Source organism: Falco rusticolus, chromosome 5 (assembly GCF_015220075.1).
Source record: "Falco rusticolus isolate bFalRus1 chromosome 5, bFalRus1.pri, whole genome shotgun sequence".
NCBI lineage: Eukaryota > Metazoa > Chordata > Aves > Falconiformes > Falconidae > Falco > Falco rusticolus.
Genome location: NC_051191.1, coordinates 60204178 through 60225459, shown reverse-complemented (window position 1 = coordinate 60225459; position 21282 = coordinate 60204178). Strand labels below are relative to the sequence as shown.

Here is a 21282-nt window from a genome sequence, read left to right as displayed (position 1 = left end):
CCTTCCTACATACATTTAACAGTTTGAGTCTACACCATTATGTCTGTTAAATGCATGAAAGAGTTCTGTGGAGATCCAGTTCTGGAGTGTGGTAAGAGATAGTTGAGAGATAATAGAGGGGATTTGGGGAATCAACAGAATAGAGATTAAACAGTATTAAGGGCAAGTTTAGGGATCTTGGATGTGAATTGGAGACTGGGTCAGTGCATGTAATCTTCTTGAATAGGATTTTGTGCCAAGTACAGATTAGAAGTTGTATGCTGTGATCAGTCAGGTAGGAAGAAAGAGATTGAGAAAATAGTGCAAATTGAAATGCTGATAGGAAAAAACCTAATGGTTTCCTGAAAGACAGATTTTTAGTTTTAATAGTTAAGAGCATTTTATGTCACCAGTTTCTCTTTATACCTTTTTCCTTATATTCTGTGATATAAAGTTTAGAAAACAAAACAACCACCACAACTAACAAAATCCCATCAAACCAAACCAAGAAAAGAAATCCAACCAACCCTCTTTTGGACTGTTTGAAAGGCATCCAGGGCACTATTGCAGCTTGTCTTCGTAGCCATTTGTGAAGTATATGTGAATGCACGTGCTCCTGGAAGGCAAGGTTCACATGAGTAAGATTAATGATAAGGTCTGTCATTTCAGGCTTCAAAAAAATGATAAAATGAAGGTGTACTTTCCAGAGTCCAACTGGAAGTGACTTTGGCCTGGGAACGTGGGGCCCAGGTTCTGTCGGACAGAAGCATGTGTAATTCTCATCTGATTCTTAAAATGACTCCTGTGGGCCTTCTAACTAAATGTGTATACAGAAGTCCCTTTTACTTTTCTTACTTCGCGGTCTCACTACCAGAGTTGTTTGTGGTTTGGGGTTTTTTTTCAAATTTTTGGTTTGTTCCAGTCAAAAAACATATGAGCATAGTTGCCAGCCAAGAAGCTGTTACATGCTGGCTTCCCCTCGGACTTGCCTGCTGTTATCCTTTCAGGTTGAGTGAGCCGCACATTTTAGGTATTTAATAGCTGCTCTTGGGTTTTTCACCCAGCCTTCTATATATTATTTTTGATACTTTTCTTCCATATAAAGTTGGAAGCAATCTGTGTTAGGTAGTCATCACATATAACTGCTAAATCTCTAGAAAATGTAAAAAAGTGTTAGTAGATTTACAAGTCATGTATACCTGTATACCTCCTAGAAGGTGTAACATTGTCTTTGTAACCGGTTATTTCTTAAGATTCATTCTTTAAAGCGTAGGTGTTATGTGAACTCCTGATTTTAGTAAACCTGCTTGCTCGACACTTTGGTCTTTGTAGTGCTGTGGGCACTCGCAGTGGTGCAGCCTGCCCGTTGCTGGCAGCTCCGCACATTTTCATCCCGGCAGCGGGCACCATGCCTCCAGGGCTCCGTGGCACTGCTTTCCCTGCCTTGGTCTTGTGGTGTTACCCTCGCGGCCTTGCACACACACATACAGCAGGTGCTCTCAGAAATAATGGCCTGCAGCGTGGCCGTCGCCTCTGCTCCCCACCCCCCCCCTTGGGTGTAGCTCTTGGTTTACGGCAGGGCATCCAGTGGTGTGTGTGCACAGAGGCTGGTGACTGGCTGGCTCTGACTCAGCGCCTGCCCTGATCAGCACACACTTCGGTGAGTACCAACAGCACTGCGAGTAAGAACAGTTGGCAGAGTTTGAGCAGCTCTTGGTGAGAACTGCATTGTTACTGTGAGGAAACAGTGTTGTGGAGGAGCCACCTGTTACACTGGAGAGGAGTCCAGGGGAAGGGCATTCATCTGGAGACCCCCAGCATCTCTCTTTCAGCTAGCTGCAGGGTACAGCTTTCACTTTTCCTCTCCTTCCTTTTGTTTTTATTCTTCCCCCAAAATCTGTCACCATTGGAGTCTTTAGTTAACTGTACTCAGTATACTCAGTAAAAAATCTTTGCACATGTGGACCTGTCTCAACATCCTTTCTGCAATTACCTGTTTCTCTTAAAGACTTGCAGATTTGCAGTTGTGTGTCGCGTCGTAAACCCCCCCTTCTTTTTTTTTTCTTTTTCATTATTTACTGATTTGCTCATTAAATAATTTGGGTGAGGTTACAGCCAAGATGCATGAAACTGTTATATAGAGAGCTATTTTTATAAATGAAGGCCAAAGGTGTAGTTATAGAATGGTTTGGGCTGGAAGAGATGTTTAAGATCATCTGGTTATGACTATGTAGTCCTCTGGTATGCTACTTTTAGTAAGAGTTCAGGCTGCTGTGTTGTAAGAAGGACTTGGATTAAGTTTAGTAGCAGTATGCCAACAGCTGATTGCCTGGGTTTGTTGGGATTTTTTCAGTTGTGTGCTTTTTATTCAGAGTGACAAGATACTTCTAGTTTCATTTAAGATTTGAAGGTGTTTTAGTCCATTCAAGAGTTGAATAGTGTTGAGATGGAAACTTAAATGACAGTGCAGTTTGGTTTTCTGAGTTATTGTTGAATGTGTTATATGGTATTGAACTGCTGTAAGCTAAGTGTAATTAGACTGAACATGCATGCATCACCAAAATACGTATCAAATACTGAAGGTGTGATAATCTTTGTTGGATTGTTCCTCTTAGTTCCCTTTTTCTGTTGTAAAATTATCTGGTTTTCCTCAGAAAATAAGTGTTTCTTTACACTTCCTTGCAGATTCCTGCTTCAGTGTCTTGAGGATCTTGATGCCAATCTGCGGAAACTGAATTCACGTTTGTTTGTTATTCGTGGACAGCCAGCAGATGTTTTTCCCAGACTTTTTAAGGTAAATGCCACCTTGCAGTTGTTTCTGTCCATAAATATGACTGAGAAACTAATTTCAACTAGAAATTTCAACTAATTTCTTGCACTACATACTTGAGCACACATTGTTATCCATGCAAATATTTAACTGTTCTTGCAGTTTCTCTGTTAGATTCAGGTTTTTCCCCTCTAATGTGCATATCACCGACTGAACTGAGTTGCTTTTAGACTTTACAGGTTTTGGTTTCTTTCTTTCCAGAAGTGGAACTGATTTCAAATGGTTTGTTAAGTGTAGGTATTGCATATTATTAAATATTATTATTAAATATTCCTTTCCAGGTTCCCTTTGAAATACTGAAATACGATTCTGTGCATGAGTCCAAGTTCAAAGCCTGACCTGTAAAAGCAGTGTCTTATTTAGGCCAAATATCTGCTGTGGTTGCTTTTGGCCATTAAAAGTATTTAATAATTTAATAAGTAGTAGGCTTGGTAAAAGCATAGTGCAGGTAAAAAGAAATTTCTAGTTGAAGAAGTTTAAGGCTTTTGTGGGAAAGGGTCTGATTATTGAGCAAATTAAAACTGTGAGGGATTGTTACTGATAGTAATCTGTATTCCATGGATAACTGTGTATTTAAGGTAACAATACTATAATGCGATAGTAAAAATGAACACTTTGCGGAATAATGTTAAAAATGTTTATCAAGTGACTGGATCAAGGAGACTGAGACAAGCAAGACTGTGGAGAAACAAATAGAGTACCTGTTTTTCCAAAGAGATCATCAGTTCAAGGTTTTTGTTCCTAAGTCTTCAACACCAAACTGAAACTCAACCAGATCTCACATTTCAGTCTTCATTCTTGTGCTTTATTTGTGATATGCTAACTGGATGATACTCTGACTGGTCTTTTCTTGATTTCCCTTCAGTGAAGAATTTCCTGCAGGAGTGGCATTAGTTGGTGCTTGCAAACCCCCAGATATTCAAGCTTATTATATCTGCCTGCCAAATTTGGTTTGATTGCATTTAAATAGGAGCAAAGATCTTGCTGTTGTGTGTATTGCCTTCTGGATTTGAGTGACCTGTGACAAGATTTCTTAAATAATGGCTACTTTGACAACTCCTGTTTCAGATCTTTCTACTAGGCTGATCTTTCTGTGCCTAACAGCATTGGGGTGCCACATTTTCAGAATATTAGTGCTGAGAAAGTAATGAAAATAACTTGTCATATAGATAGTGTACGGCAGCTGAAAAAGAACATTCACATCTGTCTATGTCTTCTCGTTCCTCAAATTTCAAGGAAGTGTCTTTATTTTGTATTTGCTTGCTGAGGGGCTTTTCAGGGCATCCTCTATCCTGGAACAAATAAGAGGCATTGTTGAGGCTCTTGAGGACTTCTTCAATGTTTGGCTGAAGGCTGCCTGGAACATGCATCTGTCTCCTATCGCTAATCTCACAGCCTCTTTTGCCAGAGCAGTATCTGTGTATCGGGCACTTGCAGTGCAGCAAAGGGCATATAACACTGAACCAAGCTCTTCAGATCATCCTCATTAAATGTCTCAAAGGTGAGCGGTGATCCTGACCCTGAAGAACACACGTAGGTGTTTTTTGGCTGGGAGAAGGTAACTTTAAATAACGGTAGGAGATAGTGGAACTTTTGTAGCGCCTTTGTCGGGAGCCGTGTCACAGATGCCAGCCTCTGTGGATTTCCTGGGGATGAAAGCTTCATAGCTGTTTCTTAGTAGGGCGCTCTCTTTCCCAGGCTGAAGGACAATTCCTTGCAAGAAGGCCTCAAGGTCCTTTAGGCTCTTTCATTTGTGTGTGTGTATATATATATATATATATATATATGAACATACATATAAACTACTTTCCTCTTTTCAGTCCTTCAGAGCAGCTTTGATTCGCTTAAGATGCTGAATTCGGTTGGTATCACATGTTTTTAGCTGTACTAGCTAGGAGCACTGCTGCTAGCAGCAGTGGAGTGTCATCCTCTGGAGTAGTGCATAGAGACAGAATATTTTCTCCAGCAGACTTTGCAGGTCTCTGCAAAATTCTTTCAGGTTTTTTGTTTGTTTGAGGGTTTTGTTTGTTTTTTTGTTTGCTTGTGGCTTTTTTAAGTAACTTGAGGATGGTGTTTCCATCTGACTGCAGGGATCCAGCTTCTGCTAGTAGTAGGCACCCACCTGGCACCTGTTGGTAAACTTCAATTAGTCAGGTTTTGGTTGGTTCTTGCTTCATTCTCTTCAGTTTTTTCTGGTCTGCTCTGTATCTCCAGCTGTTTGGGACTGGCTTGGTAAAGCAAATAGAATTGGAACAATCTCTGTAATTCTTTAAATGCATCAACGTTGCTAAAAGTATCCAGCAGTATATGCAAAGCAATTTGTGTCCATGCTTCTTCTAAGTGTCTAGATCATGCTGATGTGATCTGGGTATATTCACATCACGTAGCACTTGTCTCAGAGTTCCTTGGCTCCCTTGGGGACATGGCTCTGGCTCTTGGACACGTTTTTTTATGGTTCTCTTTTCAATATGCCAGAGGAGGGAGAGATTTAGAAAAATACCTGCTACAGCTTGTCAGGCAGTGGTTTTACATTATGAAATGGGAAATAAATGTTATGAGGGTGTAGGAGGCTGCTTGAGGATTCAGGGCCATGATGGAAGGAACCAAGCCTTCTTTCAAAGAGCAGGCACTCCTTGACATCGCCTATCCTCAGGGTTGTACCTGGGCTTCACCTAGGAGAGAGCTGGAGTTCAGAAGTGAAATGGGCACCTTAGGTGAGCAGTGTAGAGCGCTGTGTGTCTCTTTGGTATAAATCCAGTTCTCCGAAATAGTCTGGCTGGTGTATTTAAATTAACTGATTAAGATTCTGAGGGATTAGAAAGGTATTTCCCAGAGTTTGATTGGCAGGATGGCTTTCTAGGATCATTGGGTGCATACATCACCTTTCCAATTTCCTACTGTTATGAAGCCTTAGCCATTAGTTGATCCCTTTCTTCACTTCTTTTCCCCCACCTGTTACTGTTGGCCTTGGTAACGGCATCTGTGACATGAAGGATATTAAACTTCAAGGTGTCCTCTGTTTAGGAGGGAGATTTTTTGTAATTGAGAATTTGAACATTGTCTCTTCTGGTGGGTGAGGGGTGAGGATTTGGAAAAGGGAATGAAAGTGGGTGGTGGGGAGGGTATTTTGTTCTGTTGTGCCCCCTGCCCCTCCCCGAAACTTCAGTTCTGCTCTTAAAGTTGACAGGCATGTATGAAAAGCTTTTCTACAGAGCAAAACTACTCCTGCTGATCAATGTCCAGAAGACAGCTTCTGTTGTCTTTCCCTTCCTTTGTGTCTCTTAAGGTATATGAATACTGAAGTTAGAGCTGAGTTTTCAGTTTGCACAGAAGCTGTCCTGTTATTGTATGCCCTCACACTAATGGGTCAGATAGAGGCTTTTTTTATGCTGGATTCCTAATTAGATGCCACAATGTTGGGCTTTATTTTTGTGAGTCTGGGTGCCTAGATGTATTTTGGGCCGTTGTGTATCTCTTGACAAGTTTCAGCAGGTCACAGCTGGTGTTCCATCTTGTCTGTATCCTTCCTGTTCTCTTTTCCCTCCCCCTCCATCAAGCAGCCAAGCTGAAGGACCACTTTGTTGTTGTTGTTGCAGGAATGGAATATTGCAAAACTTTCTATTGAATATGATTCTGAACCATTTGGGAAGGAAAGAGATGCAGCAATTAAGAAGCTGGCTAGTGAAGCTGGAGTGGAGGTCATTGTTCGAATTTCCCATACATTATATGACCTAGACAAGTAAGTTACCATTACCTCTAATTTTAAAAAGGAAAAAAAAAAGTATTAATTTTATGTAGTACTTGGTTAGATACTGTGTGCTACTTTCTTTGTAGAGCACTTCATGTTTAAGAAGACTATTTTATGTTTCCCTTTTATCCATCCTTCCAAATTTTATTGCATACTGAGTAGAACTTAACTCAAGAAAATGATACATAACTGTATCTGAAATACAATTTTGATTCAGTGTTCTTTTGAAAATCATAGTCATGTTAATTTTCTGTCTTACTATAATGAAGTTCACTCAAACGTGCCTGTAACTTCTCCCAAATAAGATCTATTGTTGCTTAGTTGCTTTGTTAGATTTTTTCATCCTTATTTTACTTGTGGTACACAAGGAAGCAGGAAGTCCTTTATTTTTCAAGAACAGTTTCCTACCAGTTATGTATCCAGTAAGTAATTGTTTGCTATCCCTGTGTTGCCTTACTTAATGTCTTGTTTATATTTCCAAAGATCTATTTAAATGGATTAGTATTAGCTCCCTATTATGGAAACATAATTCACAAACTATTCAGAAGTATTACTTGGCTTCTCTTAAGTGACTTATTGTGGTAGATGCCAATTTTATTCTGTTACAAACCAATGCATGAGAGGCAGCTAGACATATGGGAGGAAAGGGAATTACTGTTTTGAAACCAATTTGAAACCTGATGCATTTTTTATCTTAAACTTAGAACTCTTTTTCTTCCCTCTCTGCCCAGGCACTCCCCCACTAAATGAATGGTTGGTTCCATCTACCACTTTGTAAATTATTTCTGTGAAGTTTTCCTTTCCGAGAATTTTATATATATTTAAGGTGACAGTGCAAAATATGGAAACTGTTTAACAACAGTCATTGTGTATAAACTACACCTTGATTTTCCCCGTATTAAGATGGTTGTAATATTGACTACTGTTCTCAATACCAGAGCAGAAAAATAGATACTTTTTTATAATGCAAATACCATAGTCTTGTAGGTTACTTGCGTGTATCTCTATGTAGCTATGATCTCTCATCTGCTTTGCTGATCTGTATTTTTCTTTGCCTTGAGCTGTCCATGTTCATTACTTGTTCTTGAGTGACTTTCCTCACCCCAGGGATGAAGAATAGTTGACTTGGTTATAAACAGTTAATTTATATATCTCCCTAGTGGGGGAAAAAAAGGATGGTAAAATTGAAGTTCAAATGGTCTGGGTTGCCATGTATTTCTGTGATTTTTTTATAACATGCTAGTGGCAGGTAAGAAGATATTTCTCTATGTGTATATTTTATTTTAAAAAATAAATGTTAGGTATTATTGACTGACATACTACTTTTTTTCTTTTTTGTTTTGTTTTGTTCCAGAATAATAGAATTAAATGGAGGACAGCCTCCTCTTACTTACAAGCGGTTCCAGACCCTAATTAGTAGAATGGAACCACTGGAGATGCCAGTAGAGACTATAACCCCAGAGGTAATGGAAAAATGTACTACTCCGGTTTCTGATGACCATGATGAGAAATATGGTGTCCCATCACTTGAAGAGCTAGGTATGTTCTAAGATTGCTTTGACACTGTGAAACAAGTAAGATGTAATCTGCCACTAAAAGCGTAATACTTAAAATAACCATGAGAGAGGTTTTACTTACGGTTAATTGTTAAACTGATGCCAGTTATGACACACAAAAGGAACAAGAAAGGATAATGAATATATTTTAGTTGTTTTCTTTTAAATGGAAGCTCAGTTATATCAAACTACATACACTATGTACCGTTTGGCTTTTTGTAATACAGCATAGCCATTTTCCCATGGTACCAAATAATCAGTAAGCTACCAATAGTCTTTGATACTTCATTTTGTATTAAATACATTTGGTATCTTTGTGCTTCAGGTCATTAGTCTGTCATTTTACAAAGTAATTAAAAATTCCCTCTTGTCTTGCAATGCAAAAAAAGATACTAGTAAGGCTAATAATTCTTTGAGAAGCTTGGGGAGCTGTGCACCTTACGTTTCTGTAAATTTAATTTTAAGAAATGGTATCAAGCTGTTGTCCTGTGAATCTCCCCCCTCTTTCCTGTTCCCCCATGCCCCAAAATACAAGCACATGTGGTATGACCTCCAAATTGCGAGCACAAGGGTCTGGATGGATTTTTGGCTGAGCTGTGACTGCTCTGTGTACTCCATTTGAACTCTCATACGGCAGACCTTTCTTTTCAAGGGTTTGAGAAGAGAAGATCTCACTTAACATGTCTACCTATAGTTTAACCACTGCGTATCTCATGCACTTGGTGAACAATCAGGGGGACCCGGGGAAGAAATCTTGTTACTTTCTTTTCATCTTTCTTTTGCAGCTCAAGTACATGTTTATGATCGAATGGACAATAATCCCAGTCGTTTATTTAAGTCAAGGTCAATGAAACCTAGGAATGTTCTGAAGCTAGCTCTTGTGCTTTTATTTTGATGGAAGAAGTTTTTAGATATTCTGTAAATTACAATTGCAATTGTTGTTTCAACTTAAAAAAAAAGAAAAGTTTTGAGTTTGGGATAGCCCACATATTGCAGAGCTGAGAATTGAAAAATGATAGAAAGGTCACTTGGTGCAAAAAAACCCCAGAAATAGGGAAACTGAGTAAGACCATTCAGCATGTAAAACTTGTAATATAAATCAATGTAAATGTAAAAGTTGGATTTTACTGCAAACTAGAGGTATTGAATGTGCTTTGGTATGACTTGGTTGCATGCTGTTCTAAAACTTGTACTTTGCCATGTGTCCAATTTACCACTATTCTCAAGATACAATAAAATGTAGTCAAGTATCAATATACTACAATTTTGATGCACTACAGTATAAGCAAACAAGAAAATTCCCTGTTTCAATTTAAATGTTTTTCAGGTTTTGACACAGATGGTCTGCCTTCTGCAGTATGGCCAGGGGGGGAAACAGAAGCTCTCACACGATTGGAAAGACATTTAGAACGAAAGGTATGTTTCAAATCATTGCAAGTATGACACACATGGGAAACGTAGTTACTCTTTGCAATCGGATATAAAAGGAATTGGACAAGTTGCTTAAAAAAAGAAATATCAAAACCACAAACTTGAACTTAATGCCTTGGTATACTGATATAAATCAACTTGGGTTTTAGTTTTAAAAGTTTATAGCATTATGTCTTTAATTTAAATTTTAGAGAAAGTCTGTGATACTGTTTTCTACTAAAAAATGAATTATTTTTTCTTTGGAGGTACTTTTGCTTGAAACATAATTTTTATAACTTTGAAGGGGAATTCTAAAGCTAATGTAATGCTAGTTGTCTAGGTTTTCCTTTTTAGAAGAAAGATAGGTAGTTCTGGAAGACAGTTCATGCATTCTGCCTTGAGATGAATTACCTTCTAGAGATTCTGCTGATTCAAAAGGAGCACCTAGATATTGTACGTAATGTGACCATCTGTCCAGTGTCTGGGTTCTGTTATGGACATGATTTCTTGCTTTACATTTACAAGTTGCTACCTAGCCTGTAGTCTGGTATTGCTGTGGGTTTTTTAGGTTGTTGTGTTGTTGTTGTTTGGTTTTTTTTTTTAAGGCTTGGGTAGCAAACTTTGAAAGACCACGAATGAATGCAAATTCCCTTCTGGCGAGCCCTACAGGGCTTAGTCCCTACCTCCGCTTTGGCTGTTTGTCCTGTCGTCTCTTTTATTTCAAGTTAACGGATCTGTACAAAAAGGTATGGTTTCTACATAGTCAGCTACATGTTCTTAGACGTCATGGCTTTTCCCTACTACTTCTCCTAATAAAATGTTTTCTTTTAATGACGATCTTCAGGTAAAAAAGAACAGCTCCCCTCCCCTCTCCCTCTATGGCCAGCTGTTATGGCGTGAATTTTTCTACACAGCGGCGACTAACAATCCACGGTTTGATAAAATGGAGGGGAATCCTATCTGTGTACAAATTCCCTGGGATAAGAATCCTGAGGCTTTGGCCAAATGGGCAGAAGGCAGGACAGGTTTTCCTTGGATTGATGCGATTATGACACAGCTTCGTCAAGAAGGTTGGATTCACCATTTAGCCCGGCATGCTGTAGCATGCTTTTTGACTCGAGGTGACCTCTGGATTAGCTGGGAAGAAGGAATGAAGGTATTGTTTCTTACTGTTGGATTGCTTGAAGTGCCTATTGGAGTTGCTAGTAGTCATTCTAGAACTTTTACTGTGTGGTGGAAGCTGAATTTTAAACCTTAAACTGTGACCAAAGTTAAATTGGTTCTGATAAACAGTGATGTTGGTTTTGCCTGTTGAATGTCCTCTTTTATTGGAATATTAGAGTGTTTCTTGCAGTCAGAATAGGTCTGCATTCTTTTAAATTTGGGATTTCTTCCGAAATTTTGGCAAATAGACATGGATTACTCTTGTAATTGAAATTTCTTGCCAGTCGTACTGTGTGAACAGCTTCTGTTCACATCTCATGTCTGCTTCCCTGTGAAGGGAAAGCACCACAGGAATTAAAGGGAGAAAACTAAAAACTGAGCATGTTCTTTCAGCAATTTCTGTCCCTTCACCCAATGTTAGAAGTGCAAGTATGGTTAAAATGATTTGGTTGAAGTTTCGGTGCAATTAATTTTTATGCAGTTCAAGTTCAAATTACAAATGCCAGTCTTCTGAAGAATGGAATAATTTAATCTCAGCCTTTTGAATCAGTTTTACGTTTTTAGAAGGATAGTACATCTTTTATTCATCAATGATAATAAATTAAAAAGTCTTTTATTTTTGAAATCTAAAAATGCATTTACTTGCCACCAGATCATGACTGCATATTTATATATGTATATGATCTTATGAAATTTCATATTTCTTAACAAATCAGTTGTAAGCAAACACTTTCAGTTAAAAAAAAACCAAACTGTCTTGGTTACACAACAACATAAGCTGCTTTAGGAATTTTCCTTTTGCTGTTCATAGATAAAGTCATCAAAGATGCACATAACTCAGCCAAAAAACAAAGCTGTTTATTACAGATAAATGCCAACTTTCTTACTTTTGAAATATGGAGAGCCTGGCCTTGTGCAGTGGAAGGATGTTTGATTCATGCATCTGCATGTAGCAAAAGTTATTCTGGCTTTCTGCAATGATGTTATTTCCAAAGTCTTATTACATGGCAGCATCTAGTGGAACAGTTGTGTGCTAACAGTTAATGGTCATCTGAAGATCTTGTTATGTTATTAATTACTTTCTGTTTAGAAAATTTTTTTAAAGTGTTTTAAGATAAATCTTATTTTTTCAAATCAGTCCAGCTCCAGCCATCCTTCAGGGATTTACTTTTTTTAAAGGATGTGCATATGTAAGAATCTGGAACTTTTTTTGGTTGTAGCTTTCAGAGATGTCTACAAGGTTTTTTACAGGATAAAAGCCAAACAGCTATCACGCTCTTGTTCTTGAGTTTGGCGTTCAGGTAAGTATTTGCAGTTGCATACTGAGCATTCTGTGAATGTTGCCAGGTAAGAAGGAGTGTTGCTACATTAAAAAGCTGGGTTTCCTCTAATGAAACCAGAAACTCAGAACAATTCCTAAAAATGTTGGGGTGTCAAAGGTGTGCCATGTTCAGACTAATTTGTTGCTTTAATTTCTTTAAGGTCTTTGAAGAACTGTTACTTGACGCAGATTGGAGTGTGAACGCTGGAAGCTGGATGTGGCTGTCCTGTAGTTCGTTCTTTCAGCAGTTTTTTCACTGCTACTGTCCAGTGGGTTTTGGCAGGAGAACTGACCCAAATGGGGATTACATCAGGTAACTCACAAGCCAGAAACTGCAGCGATTCATGGATGTCACTTAAACTGTCAAGTGGCTTTATACTGAAAATGACCTTTTAATTTTTTTTTTCTTAAGACGTTATTTGCCAGTACTTAGAGGTTTCCCTGCAAAATATATCTATGATCCTTGGAATGCCCCAGAGAGCATCCAGAAGGCAGCAAAATGTATTATAGGAGTTAATTATCCCAAGCCAATGGTAAATCATGCAGAGGCAAGCCGTCTGAATATTGAGAGGATGAAACAAATCTACCAGCAGCTTTCACGATACAGAGGACTGGGTATGGTTATAGGCTATTGGCTTTATTTGTTTGAAAACTTTTCTCACCTTCTAGAAACTAATAATTCTGTCTTATAGCAATGGTAACCAGATGTGAGCTCAGTGTTGTGACTAGGGTTGTGCATGCAAATAAAAGGGAATATTAGATACACCCAAGAAAAGGAAGAAAGAATTTGAGTGGAGTGCCTCTTTCTAAATCTTACCTGGACTTTTCTTTTTTCTGTGCATTTTTGGAAGTTGTTCTATTAAACTGGGTCTTCTGATGCTTTTGTAAAGTTAAGTTTTAATACCAGTGATTAGAAAATTAATGTGGTTCAACCATACTGTATTTGCATTTGCAAATGCTGTTACTCAAAGAGCAATGCAGCTTCTGGTAGCTTTCTTCCTAGTTAGGAAAGACTACCCTTTGCTCCTAGAGGTAAACCACATGCACTTGTATTGCTTAGGTAGGTGTAAGCAGTCACCGTGTTCAGATATTGGATACTGAATCAGGATGCATTGTACCTTAATGCAGCGTAACGAATATGTGTAAATAATGAATATTGGAGAAGTTATGCAGTGTGTTGTGTAGAAAATGCCTGTTAAGTAACTGTGAACTAAAATTACTTGGCAAGATAGAGAGATGTTCTCCTGTTATAAAAGTAAATCACTCAAGGTGAGGGTGGAGAATTGGCTATCATGAGGAAAAAAGCATGATACACTTCATCTTTTATTTTTCCTGGTTTTCATTATGGCTATATATTTTATTTTGTTGCTTAGGTCTTCTTGCAACAGTGCCTTCTAATCCAAACGGAAATGGAAATGGTGGCCTAATGGGTTATTCACCAGGAGAAAGCATTTCTGGTTGTGGTGGTACAGGAGGTCAGTCAAAATCTTTCAGTACATGGAATTATTGGTACTGAACCGCACAAACTTCTTTTCTAGTGCCCTTGGTGTGTTATGTGCTAAAAAAGAACTGTTTTCACAAGACAGTTTTCAGTGCAAGTCACAAACATTTTCAGATTTATTCATGAAGGTTGGCAGAATTTGTATATAGACATCTTTCGAATATTTTTTAATCCCAAACATGTAAGATTTTTTTAACCTGTTTTTTTTCTCCCTGAAAATTACTTATTAACATGCATCAAATAGTTCATTTTTTAAAAAAAGCATTTGAATGATTTATTATTATTATTATTATTATTGGTAGAAGTCTACAGGCATCATGATATTTGTAGCAAGGAGTGATTTGTGAATTTTCAAGTCAGAATTGTTAATTTATGAAGTTTTCTAATGCTAGCATTAGATAGCTTACTGGAATGTAATTCTACCATAATGTCAATGACAACACGGTGGGCAGTGTCTGAAAGAACTTAATATAGAATTTGTCATATAGTTTTGATGAAAATTGCTTTAGGCTATTAAACTTCCTTATGGTAACATGCAAAGGCTAGCATTAACCAGTCACTAAGAAAAATAAATAAGAACACTATTAACATTGTCTAAACCCACGGTGCAGCAACGTCTTGAATACTCTGTGTACCTTGGACTCCTCATTGTAAAAAGATACAGCAGAACTGGATATCTACTGGGATTCTGGTCTCCTTAGGCTTTAGACAAGGTTGGAAGCAGTTTGTGGAGGAAAATGGACCTGATTGTTGTCAGCCACTATGGTTCCTCTCAAAGAATTGAAGTCTAGACTCCTTAAAGCTAGCTGGGTGCTTGAGCTTTTCTTCCTTTTAGGTTCAGAGATTTAGAAAGCAGGAATGGCTTAGTTTAAAAAACTAACATTATGTACACTCTTTTTAAAAGGTATACATGTATGCTTAAATGTACGCATGTACTTAGGCTTTTTATATCAGAAATGTATCCATTTTGTAGGAGGTTACTATGTATTCATCTGAGTTTGCAAGTGTGAATTTGGAAAGACAAAAATATTAGAGCTTTGGACCTGTTGTGAGGTGTTTTGGAAAAAAAAACACCCACCATAATCAAAGTCTGCCTCTCAAAGAGGGGGGAGGGGGGAGACCCAACATCTTAAACTGCAGAACTGGAATTGTGTCCTCTGTTATGTTTAAGTGTTTGTTGTCTTGGTTTTTTTTTTTTTTCCCCTGCCTCTCCAGCAGCTCAGCTGGGAACTGGTGATGGTCATACAGTTGTTCAGCCATGTGCCCTGGGAGACACTCATACAGGAGCAAGTGGAATTCAGCAGCAAGGTATTATGGCAGTGCCTGTCTGTAGAGGATCTCCAAATCCTTGCAACTGTGGAAAACCAGACAAAACATCAAAATAACATGGATAGATTTTTGGTGACAGCTGCTGTCTACAACTTGAACTGACCTTGTTTCTGTTCTTGAAACATAAAAGTTATTTCTTAGAGTGAACTTGCTTGTCTTGTCACTTTTATCTCTCAAATGCTCATTTAGAACAATATTTGTATGTTTTGAGTGGGAGGGATCGCAAGTGTGACTTAAAAATAAATAAAAATTATCCTAGGTTACTTCAAATGAAAGATACTGAAAGAAAGTAGTTGACTTTGTATTAGAGAGCAAAATTTGCATGTTACTTTTCCCTGATTTCACTACCACTCTTCCCATACATAATAAATTTCCACAGTTTTTATGTGGATATTCTCATATTGTGGAGGCAAATTTTTGTTACCTTAACTATACAGAAACTTAAGCTGTGGTTTGTGATGGATGAAAGTTGCAATCAAATTTAGCACAACTGTTTCTCTGCAATCTTAACAGAGGTTGTGTGTTAACTGATCATGACTGTCATGTCTGTTTTGTTTAAGCATCCAGAATATAACCAGAACACCACAACTGTTCAGAATAAAAAACCTTACAACTGCTTTTGCTAATTTACGCTATTTATGCAGGGCACTCAGTTTGCATCTTTAAGTTATTTGCATATACTTTTTTTCACAGCTTAGCTATGCTATAACAAAATCATAAAAAAGATGAGACTTGGCAGAACAAATGTTAAAATTTACAACAACTTAGAATTAAAGTGTTTGGATATATAAACATTCTGCTTGTTGCAAATATAATGCATAAATATGTAGGCACTTAATATTGTATTGTGCATATATATTTAACTGCTGTAGACTGCCATGAGGTTTTTTGGGTTGTGAGTTTTTTTGTTGGTGGTTTTTGGTTTGTTTTTTTTTTTTTTTGCATAACTCTTCTGCATTTAGGGTAGTTTCTGGCAGGATTTTTCTTGATGATGGAAAATAAATCAATTGGCTCCTTTTTGTCATTGTATGCTTGCTTGCAGTTCTAAATTTTATTTATTATAATAAATATCTACTGTATCTGAACAGGTTACTGTCAAGCAAGTAGTATCTTACACTATGCTCATGGAGACAATCAGCAATCACACTTATTGCAAGCAGGTAATTTAAAGAACAACAAAGAAACAAAAACACTTTTCCTGAATATATAAAGGTGCAATAGAGTCTTAATGTAAATACTGGTTTTAAATTTAAATTATCAGGAAGAACAGCCCTTGGTACTGGCATTAGTACAGGGAAACGCCCAAATCCAGAAGAAGAAACTCAGATTGTTGGACCAAAAGTCCAGCGACAGAGCACAAATTAAACTGGTAAGATCTGAGACACCTTAAAATTACCCTCATAATGAGTAAATTCCTGTACAGATTTTGTGTCTGCAAGTCTACAGTAACATTCATATCACTGCGATGCAAAGGATCCTAAATTAGTGCTGCAAATATTTCAGTTCCAGGTGCTATACAAACAGATAATACAAAATCCTGGATCTAAAGAGTTTGTGAAGTATGAGATAGGAAGCAGTTATAAAAAATAGAACCAGACCAAAGATTCAGACACAGATTGAGGTGTTAATGAAAGTGAGAGGGATAAACTGTGGTGTCATGTACGTTAGCAGAGCTGCTTATTTAGTTTCAGTTACTCTCTGCTCCTGCATCTCACCTGAAGTTGTGCCCAGTGCTGTTTGTGTGACTGTACGGTGGCCTGAATCAGAAGACTAACACCACTTGAAAGGGGCTGGGTTTGAGTTCTAGACATACAAGTGGACTAAGCGGAACATGTTTTAGAGAGAGACTGTAGAAGGCCTGTGGAATGCTGATGTAGTTATTGCATGTAGAGGTGTAGGGACAAGGAAGATTTGAAGCCTTGAGCATTTGTCATTGGTCTGTAACCTAAGGGGGATGCTCAGATAGCCAAGTTTCTCAAGGAAAGCTGTGGTGAAAAGTACTTGAGTTTGGAGGAGGAGGCATTGCTGCAAAGGTACATGTGAACAAGTGTGAAAATGTGTGGAGAGAAGCAGTAAATTGGGGAGTTTGATATGTGTGAAATCATCAACATAGAGAAGATAACTGGATTTTGTGTTTTGGATAGAGTTACTTAGGAACAGGATAGAGAAAAAGAGAAGGCCAAAGATGTTATACCGCTTCCCTCAGTGAGCTCAATTTGAGAGGAATAAGGAAGATGACCTGAAAGACAAGTTAAAGAGTAATTACTTAAGTGGAAAGCCAAGGAATGGAGGGCTGTCTGAAGCAAGAGGGGACAAGACTTCAAAACTAGGAGTGTGACAGCATAGGTTAAAGGTGATGTCATTCCATCTTTATCTTTTACAAAAAGAGTTGGTCAGTATAGATGAGATAATGGCACGTGGAGAGACTTCAGTGGAATTGGAAGATAGGGGTTCCCTACAGCAAGTATAGAAGATGCATTCAGCATCTCTAGAGATGAAATGGGAAATTCAGTCCACTTCATTTGGATTTGATAGCAAGATCTAATTTTGCTTGTTATGTGGTATTAGCAGTTTGACAAAGTTATTGTGGTGCATTATGAACAATCGTGTTGTACTGATTTGGTTCAGTGAAGAACCGCAGCATTGTTACCATAATGTTACTTGAAGTGAGCTGAGACCTTAGTGATTGATCCACCTGCTATTTTCGCACACATTGGAAGCACTGTAAACTGTGCTTCTGTGTTCTCAAATTGATTTCTGGTACTCGGATGGGCCTGAGTGGAACGCAATTCCGAGAGAGTCCGTGTTTCAGTAGCTGTCTGATCCATAGCATGTGTAGATTCATTCAGCATCCGTGTTTTGTATTGCAGAATTCCTTAGGTGCTCGTGTCTGTGTAGAAGAAGTGCCTGCAGAGCGAACGTCTGGTTCCAGTCTAAGCTCTTTTTCAATTGAGAGACAGGTTGGAGGGGTTTCCAGTTTGGCAGAGAAGACTGATTTTGTTAGGAGTGTCCAAAGCATGCTGCAAAAGCATTACAGTCAAATATAAAAAGCAGCCAAGATCATACCCAAAACCACTGCTGGCTAAAGGATGTGCGCCTTCTGAATAGCACTAAAGTACAGAGGCTGTTGGGTTTCTCTCTCTCTTCCCCCCCCCCCCCCCTTTTTTTTTTTTTTCCTGGTTTGTTTTTTTTTTTCCTTCCCCTTTTAGCCTCTAGGGAGTAAGAAATAAGAATGCTGAGTATTTGGGCCAGTACAAATGGGGACAGAGCTTCCTGCACAGAGAAGGGGGGAAAGAATATTGGTCCCTTGAATTATTTCTGCCTTCTTCGAAGACTCATGACAAACTGCCTAAGAATAATTTTTTTATTTTTTTCTTGCAGTATTATTAGAAGAGAAGATAACCACTCCAAGAACACACAGGACAAAATTTCTGCTATTCTGTATTGGAACTAAAGTGTTGTGAGAGTACATGTACTAAAATGACATACTTTTTCATAAATTATTTTCAATTGTTCTCAGTTGTAAACAAGTCCAATTTTTGGAATGCATTATTTCTAACTGGCATTTCTATGGTTTTTAACTTTTTAATGACTCTTTCACAAAGCGCAAATTGAGTTTTGTATATAAAGTATTTGGTGAAGAATTTGCTAACTTAATGTAAATATAAACATTCATGATTAGCGATAGACCCATCAATATATTTTTGATAATCTTTCATGTATATGGTAGTAGGCAAAGCTATAGTGTTCTGTAAAATGGATGGACATAGAAGGTTTTGAAGCTTTTAAATTGTTATTATTTTTAGATTCCAGAACTTGACCTCTGTATGATGAACTTCATATTTTCAGAATGTAAGTGCTTAGGACTGTGTTTAATCAAATACAGTAGAGTTGTAACCTTTGTTAATCACATCTGTATATAGGTCATGCCAATTTTTTGTCGAGTTGTAAAATTTTCATGTTTATGTCCAGTCCTGTATCTCCCAGTTGCCTTGTTCAGTAATGACATACCTTGTTAATAAAAGAAAATTGTATATAAAGATATGTATGTCTGTCCTCTGTGTACTCTTTTTTTACTCTAGTACATATTTCCAAAACCATTTCAGGAAGAAAGAAGAAAAATGTAATTTTTAGACTTGATCTAGAAGTGCACAGTGAACCATACTGCCTTTCACTAGAAGTTTCACGATACTGAAGCAAAACTCTGTCCAAGTTACTCGGGTCTTTTTGTTGAAATTGCATGCAGGTATGTATTCTTGTCATTAAATGTTTTTCACCAATGTATTTATTAAGTATTTCTTCAAAATCTAGGGGTTGTTTGGGTTTGGGGTTTTTTTTGCTATAATTGCAATTTGCATCACACCTTGATAGTCTTTTCTGCACTGTAGCTAACTTGCTGCTCTTCGAGGACGTTGATTTCTAAAAACACATCAGATTTACTGTCTACTCTGTCAATACTGTCTCAAATGTTTAGAGAAGTTGTATTTAAATGTTTTCTCAGACCATTGATGTCTCTGAAGAAATGGTCTGAATTGCTGTATTTTACATATAACTAGGTCAGTTACCCACTTGAGTGGGTGCACAAATTATGCTCATGTGGGAGTAGTTAATTATCTTGTTCTTAGTATCACGTGGGTGACTTGCAGTCAAAGGGCACTTCTGAATTTTAAACACATGGACCAGATGTATGGGTTGACAACATACACCACAGGGCGCTTGCTGGAAGATAAACTGATGTGGTTCTGCCTGTTCCTAGATTTTAGATGATAATAGTTAAAGTAAATATCTCTGCATACTGACTCAGATAGAATAGCAAAATCAAAAGTATTACTAAGAAAATACAGGTGTGCTTACTGTCTTGAGGCAGAGAATTTTTAAGATTGACTGGTCTTGAAGAAAAAAAAAGTCAACAGTGAGAATCGAGAAGCAGATGCTAAGTATTTTCCACAGATCAGTCGAAGTAGAACAGAGAGATTTCCGAAGAACATATACATAATCAGTAGAATAAACAATTCTTCTGTTCGTTGAAGTAGTCTGGAAAAAAAAAAAAGGCAAAACAAACAAAAAAAGAATAGCCTACACTGTCCTGGGAAGTGTTTTATGCTGTCAAGACAAAATCATACTGGTTTTTTTTTCTGCTGACATATTAAGAAGAAATCATACCATCCAAATGAAACATTCCACCTAGCTTTTCTGAGTGATTAAGCTATGAAATTCCCATGAAGAAACTTCATCAAGGTAAGAAGATACAATTAAATCTCACCTTTCCCCCAGCCCATCTGGAAGGCTCAGTAAGTGAGGGAAGAAATTTCCCACAGAGTTGATTTCTCTGGTAAGTTAATTCCTGCCTCCTTAAACGCTGAAAGGAGGATTCCTCTTCTTGGTCTGGGCAAGTCCTTAGATCAGGAAAGGAAAATCTGTGGTGGAGATGCTGTTTCACTTGTGTCGTGGCTTGAATGAGTTCTGGTGTCAGGACTGCAGCGGAAGGAATGGTCTGTAAGCAGGTTAGTGTGGGAGAGGGGAGAAGGTTGCCTTCTGTGTAGCAGTAGCTTCCTAAAAGCCCTTTGCTTCATATTCTTCCCTCCCACTAGTAGTTGCTGTGACCACAAAAATAAATAAAAGAAGGCTGAGGCTTTGGCTGCACAGAAAAATTGACCAAAACCATTGAGACATGCGTAGGTTTTCTCCTCTGGCCCCCACTACCCCCTTGTGATTTTCAGGGAGGAGCTGGACACGTGTTACAAACCCAGGATGGATAAGGGCCAGGATATTGTTTCTTATTAGACCTCTCCTCCAGAAATGTGGCTTAAAGTATTCCTCAAGAAAGCTCTGCTCCTGAGAGGTCTGGCTGGCTGGCCCTTCCCTGAGCTGGTAGGGAATGGGGAGAGGAGTGTTGGCAGATTGGTGGTTTTTTGGAAGCCAAACCCCAGGAAAATGCACTCTGGAAGCGTGCAGGGACAACTGCAGCTGATATTTGTGATGAAAAAAAAAATTACTTTCAAGCATCTTCAAGCTTTCAGAACTGAGTGTTTTGAAGGAACTCACAGAGGTTTTTGGAAGGAGGGGAATGAAAGGAGTTAGATGGAGGGCAAACCTGCGAAGGCCCTGTGGAAAGGCTGCTGGGCTAATACGGAGTGAGAAGTACCTGTCAGCTAGAAATCAGAGATTAGCTTTATGCTGAGTTTAGCGACGTAGTTGACTGGTTTCTGTTAAAGTGACATTTATGTGGACCTTCCTGCAACCTAGAAATCCTGCCCGTTGGCAGAGGCATGGAACAGCCATCTGCAAGGCAAGTGCTTGCTGTTTCCCCACCTGGCTGGGAAGGGAAGGGGGGCGCCGGGGCTGCTGCCCGGGGGTGTGAAGCCCGGCCTCCACCGCGGAGGGGCTGGCTGCAAACGCCCGCGGAACTGCATCCCTGCGCTTACAGGTAGCTGGGCTACTGCA

At 38.4% G+C, this 21282-nt stretch overlaps 1 protein-coding gene across 5 annotated transcripts in view; it reads left to right on the top strand.

The window, feature by feature from the left end:
• CRY1 (cryptochrome circadian regulator 1) overlaps window positions 1-18882 on the top strand; it is a 38857-nt gene extending 19975 nt beyond the window's left edge. Inside the window, exons 2-14 of one of the 5 annotated variants that reach the window (XM_037387509.1) lie at window positions 2665-2773; window positions 6406-6548; window positions 7912-8096; window positions 9441-9529; window positions 10129-10269; window positions 10368-10679; window positions 12170-12321; window positions 12421-12623; window positions 13382-13483; window positions 14728-14817; window positions 15927-15998; window positions 16100-16207; window positions 18220-18882. In XM_037387509.1, coding sequence (XP_037243406.1) covers window positions 2665-2773; window positions 6406-6548; window positions 7912-8096; window positions 9441-9529; window positions 10129-10269; window positions 10368-10679; window positions 12170-12321; window positions 12421-12623; window positions 13382-13483; window positions 14728-14817; window positions 15927-15998; window positions 16100-16203 — 1702 coding nt within the window. In that variant the 3' untranslated portion in view covers window positions 16204-16207; window positions 18220-18882. Of the gene's footprint in view, window positions 1-2664; window positions 2774-6405; window positions 6549-7911; window positions 8097-9440; window positions 9530-10128; window positions 10270-10367; window positions 10680-12169; window positions 12322-12420; window positions 12624-13381; window positions 13484-14724; window positions 14818-15097; window positions 15240-15926; window positions 15999-16099; window positions 16208-18219 lie in introns of those variants that run through there. The other 4 variants (XM_037387508.1, XM_037387511.1, XM_037387513.1 and 1 more) reach the window with 4 other exon arrangements.
• Window positions 18883-21282: the final 2400 nt, after the last annotated feature.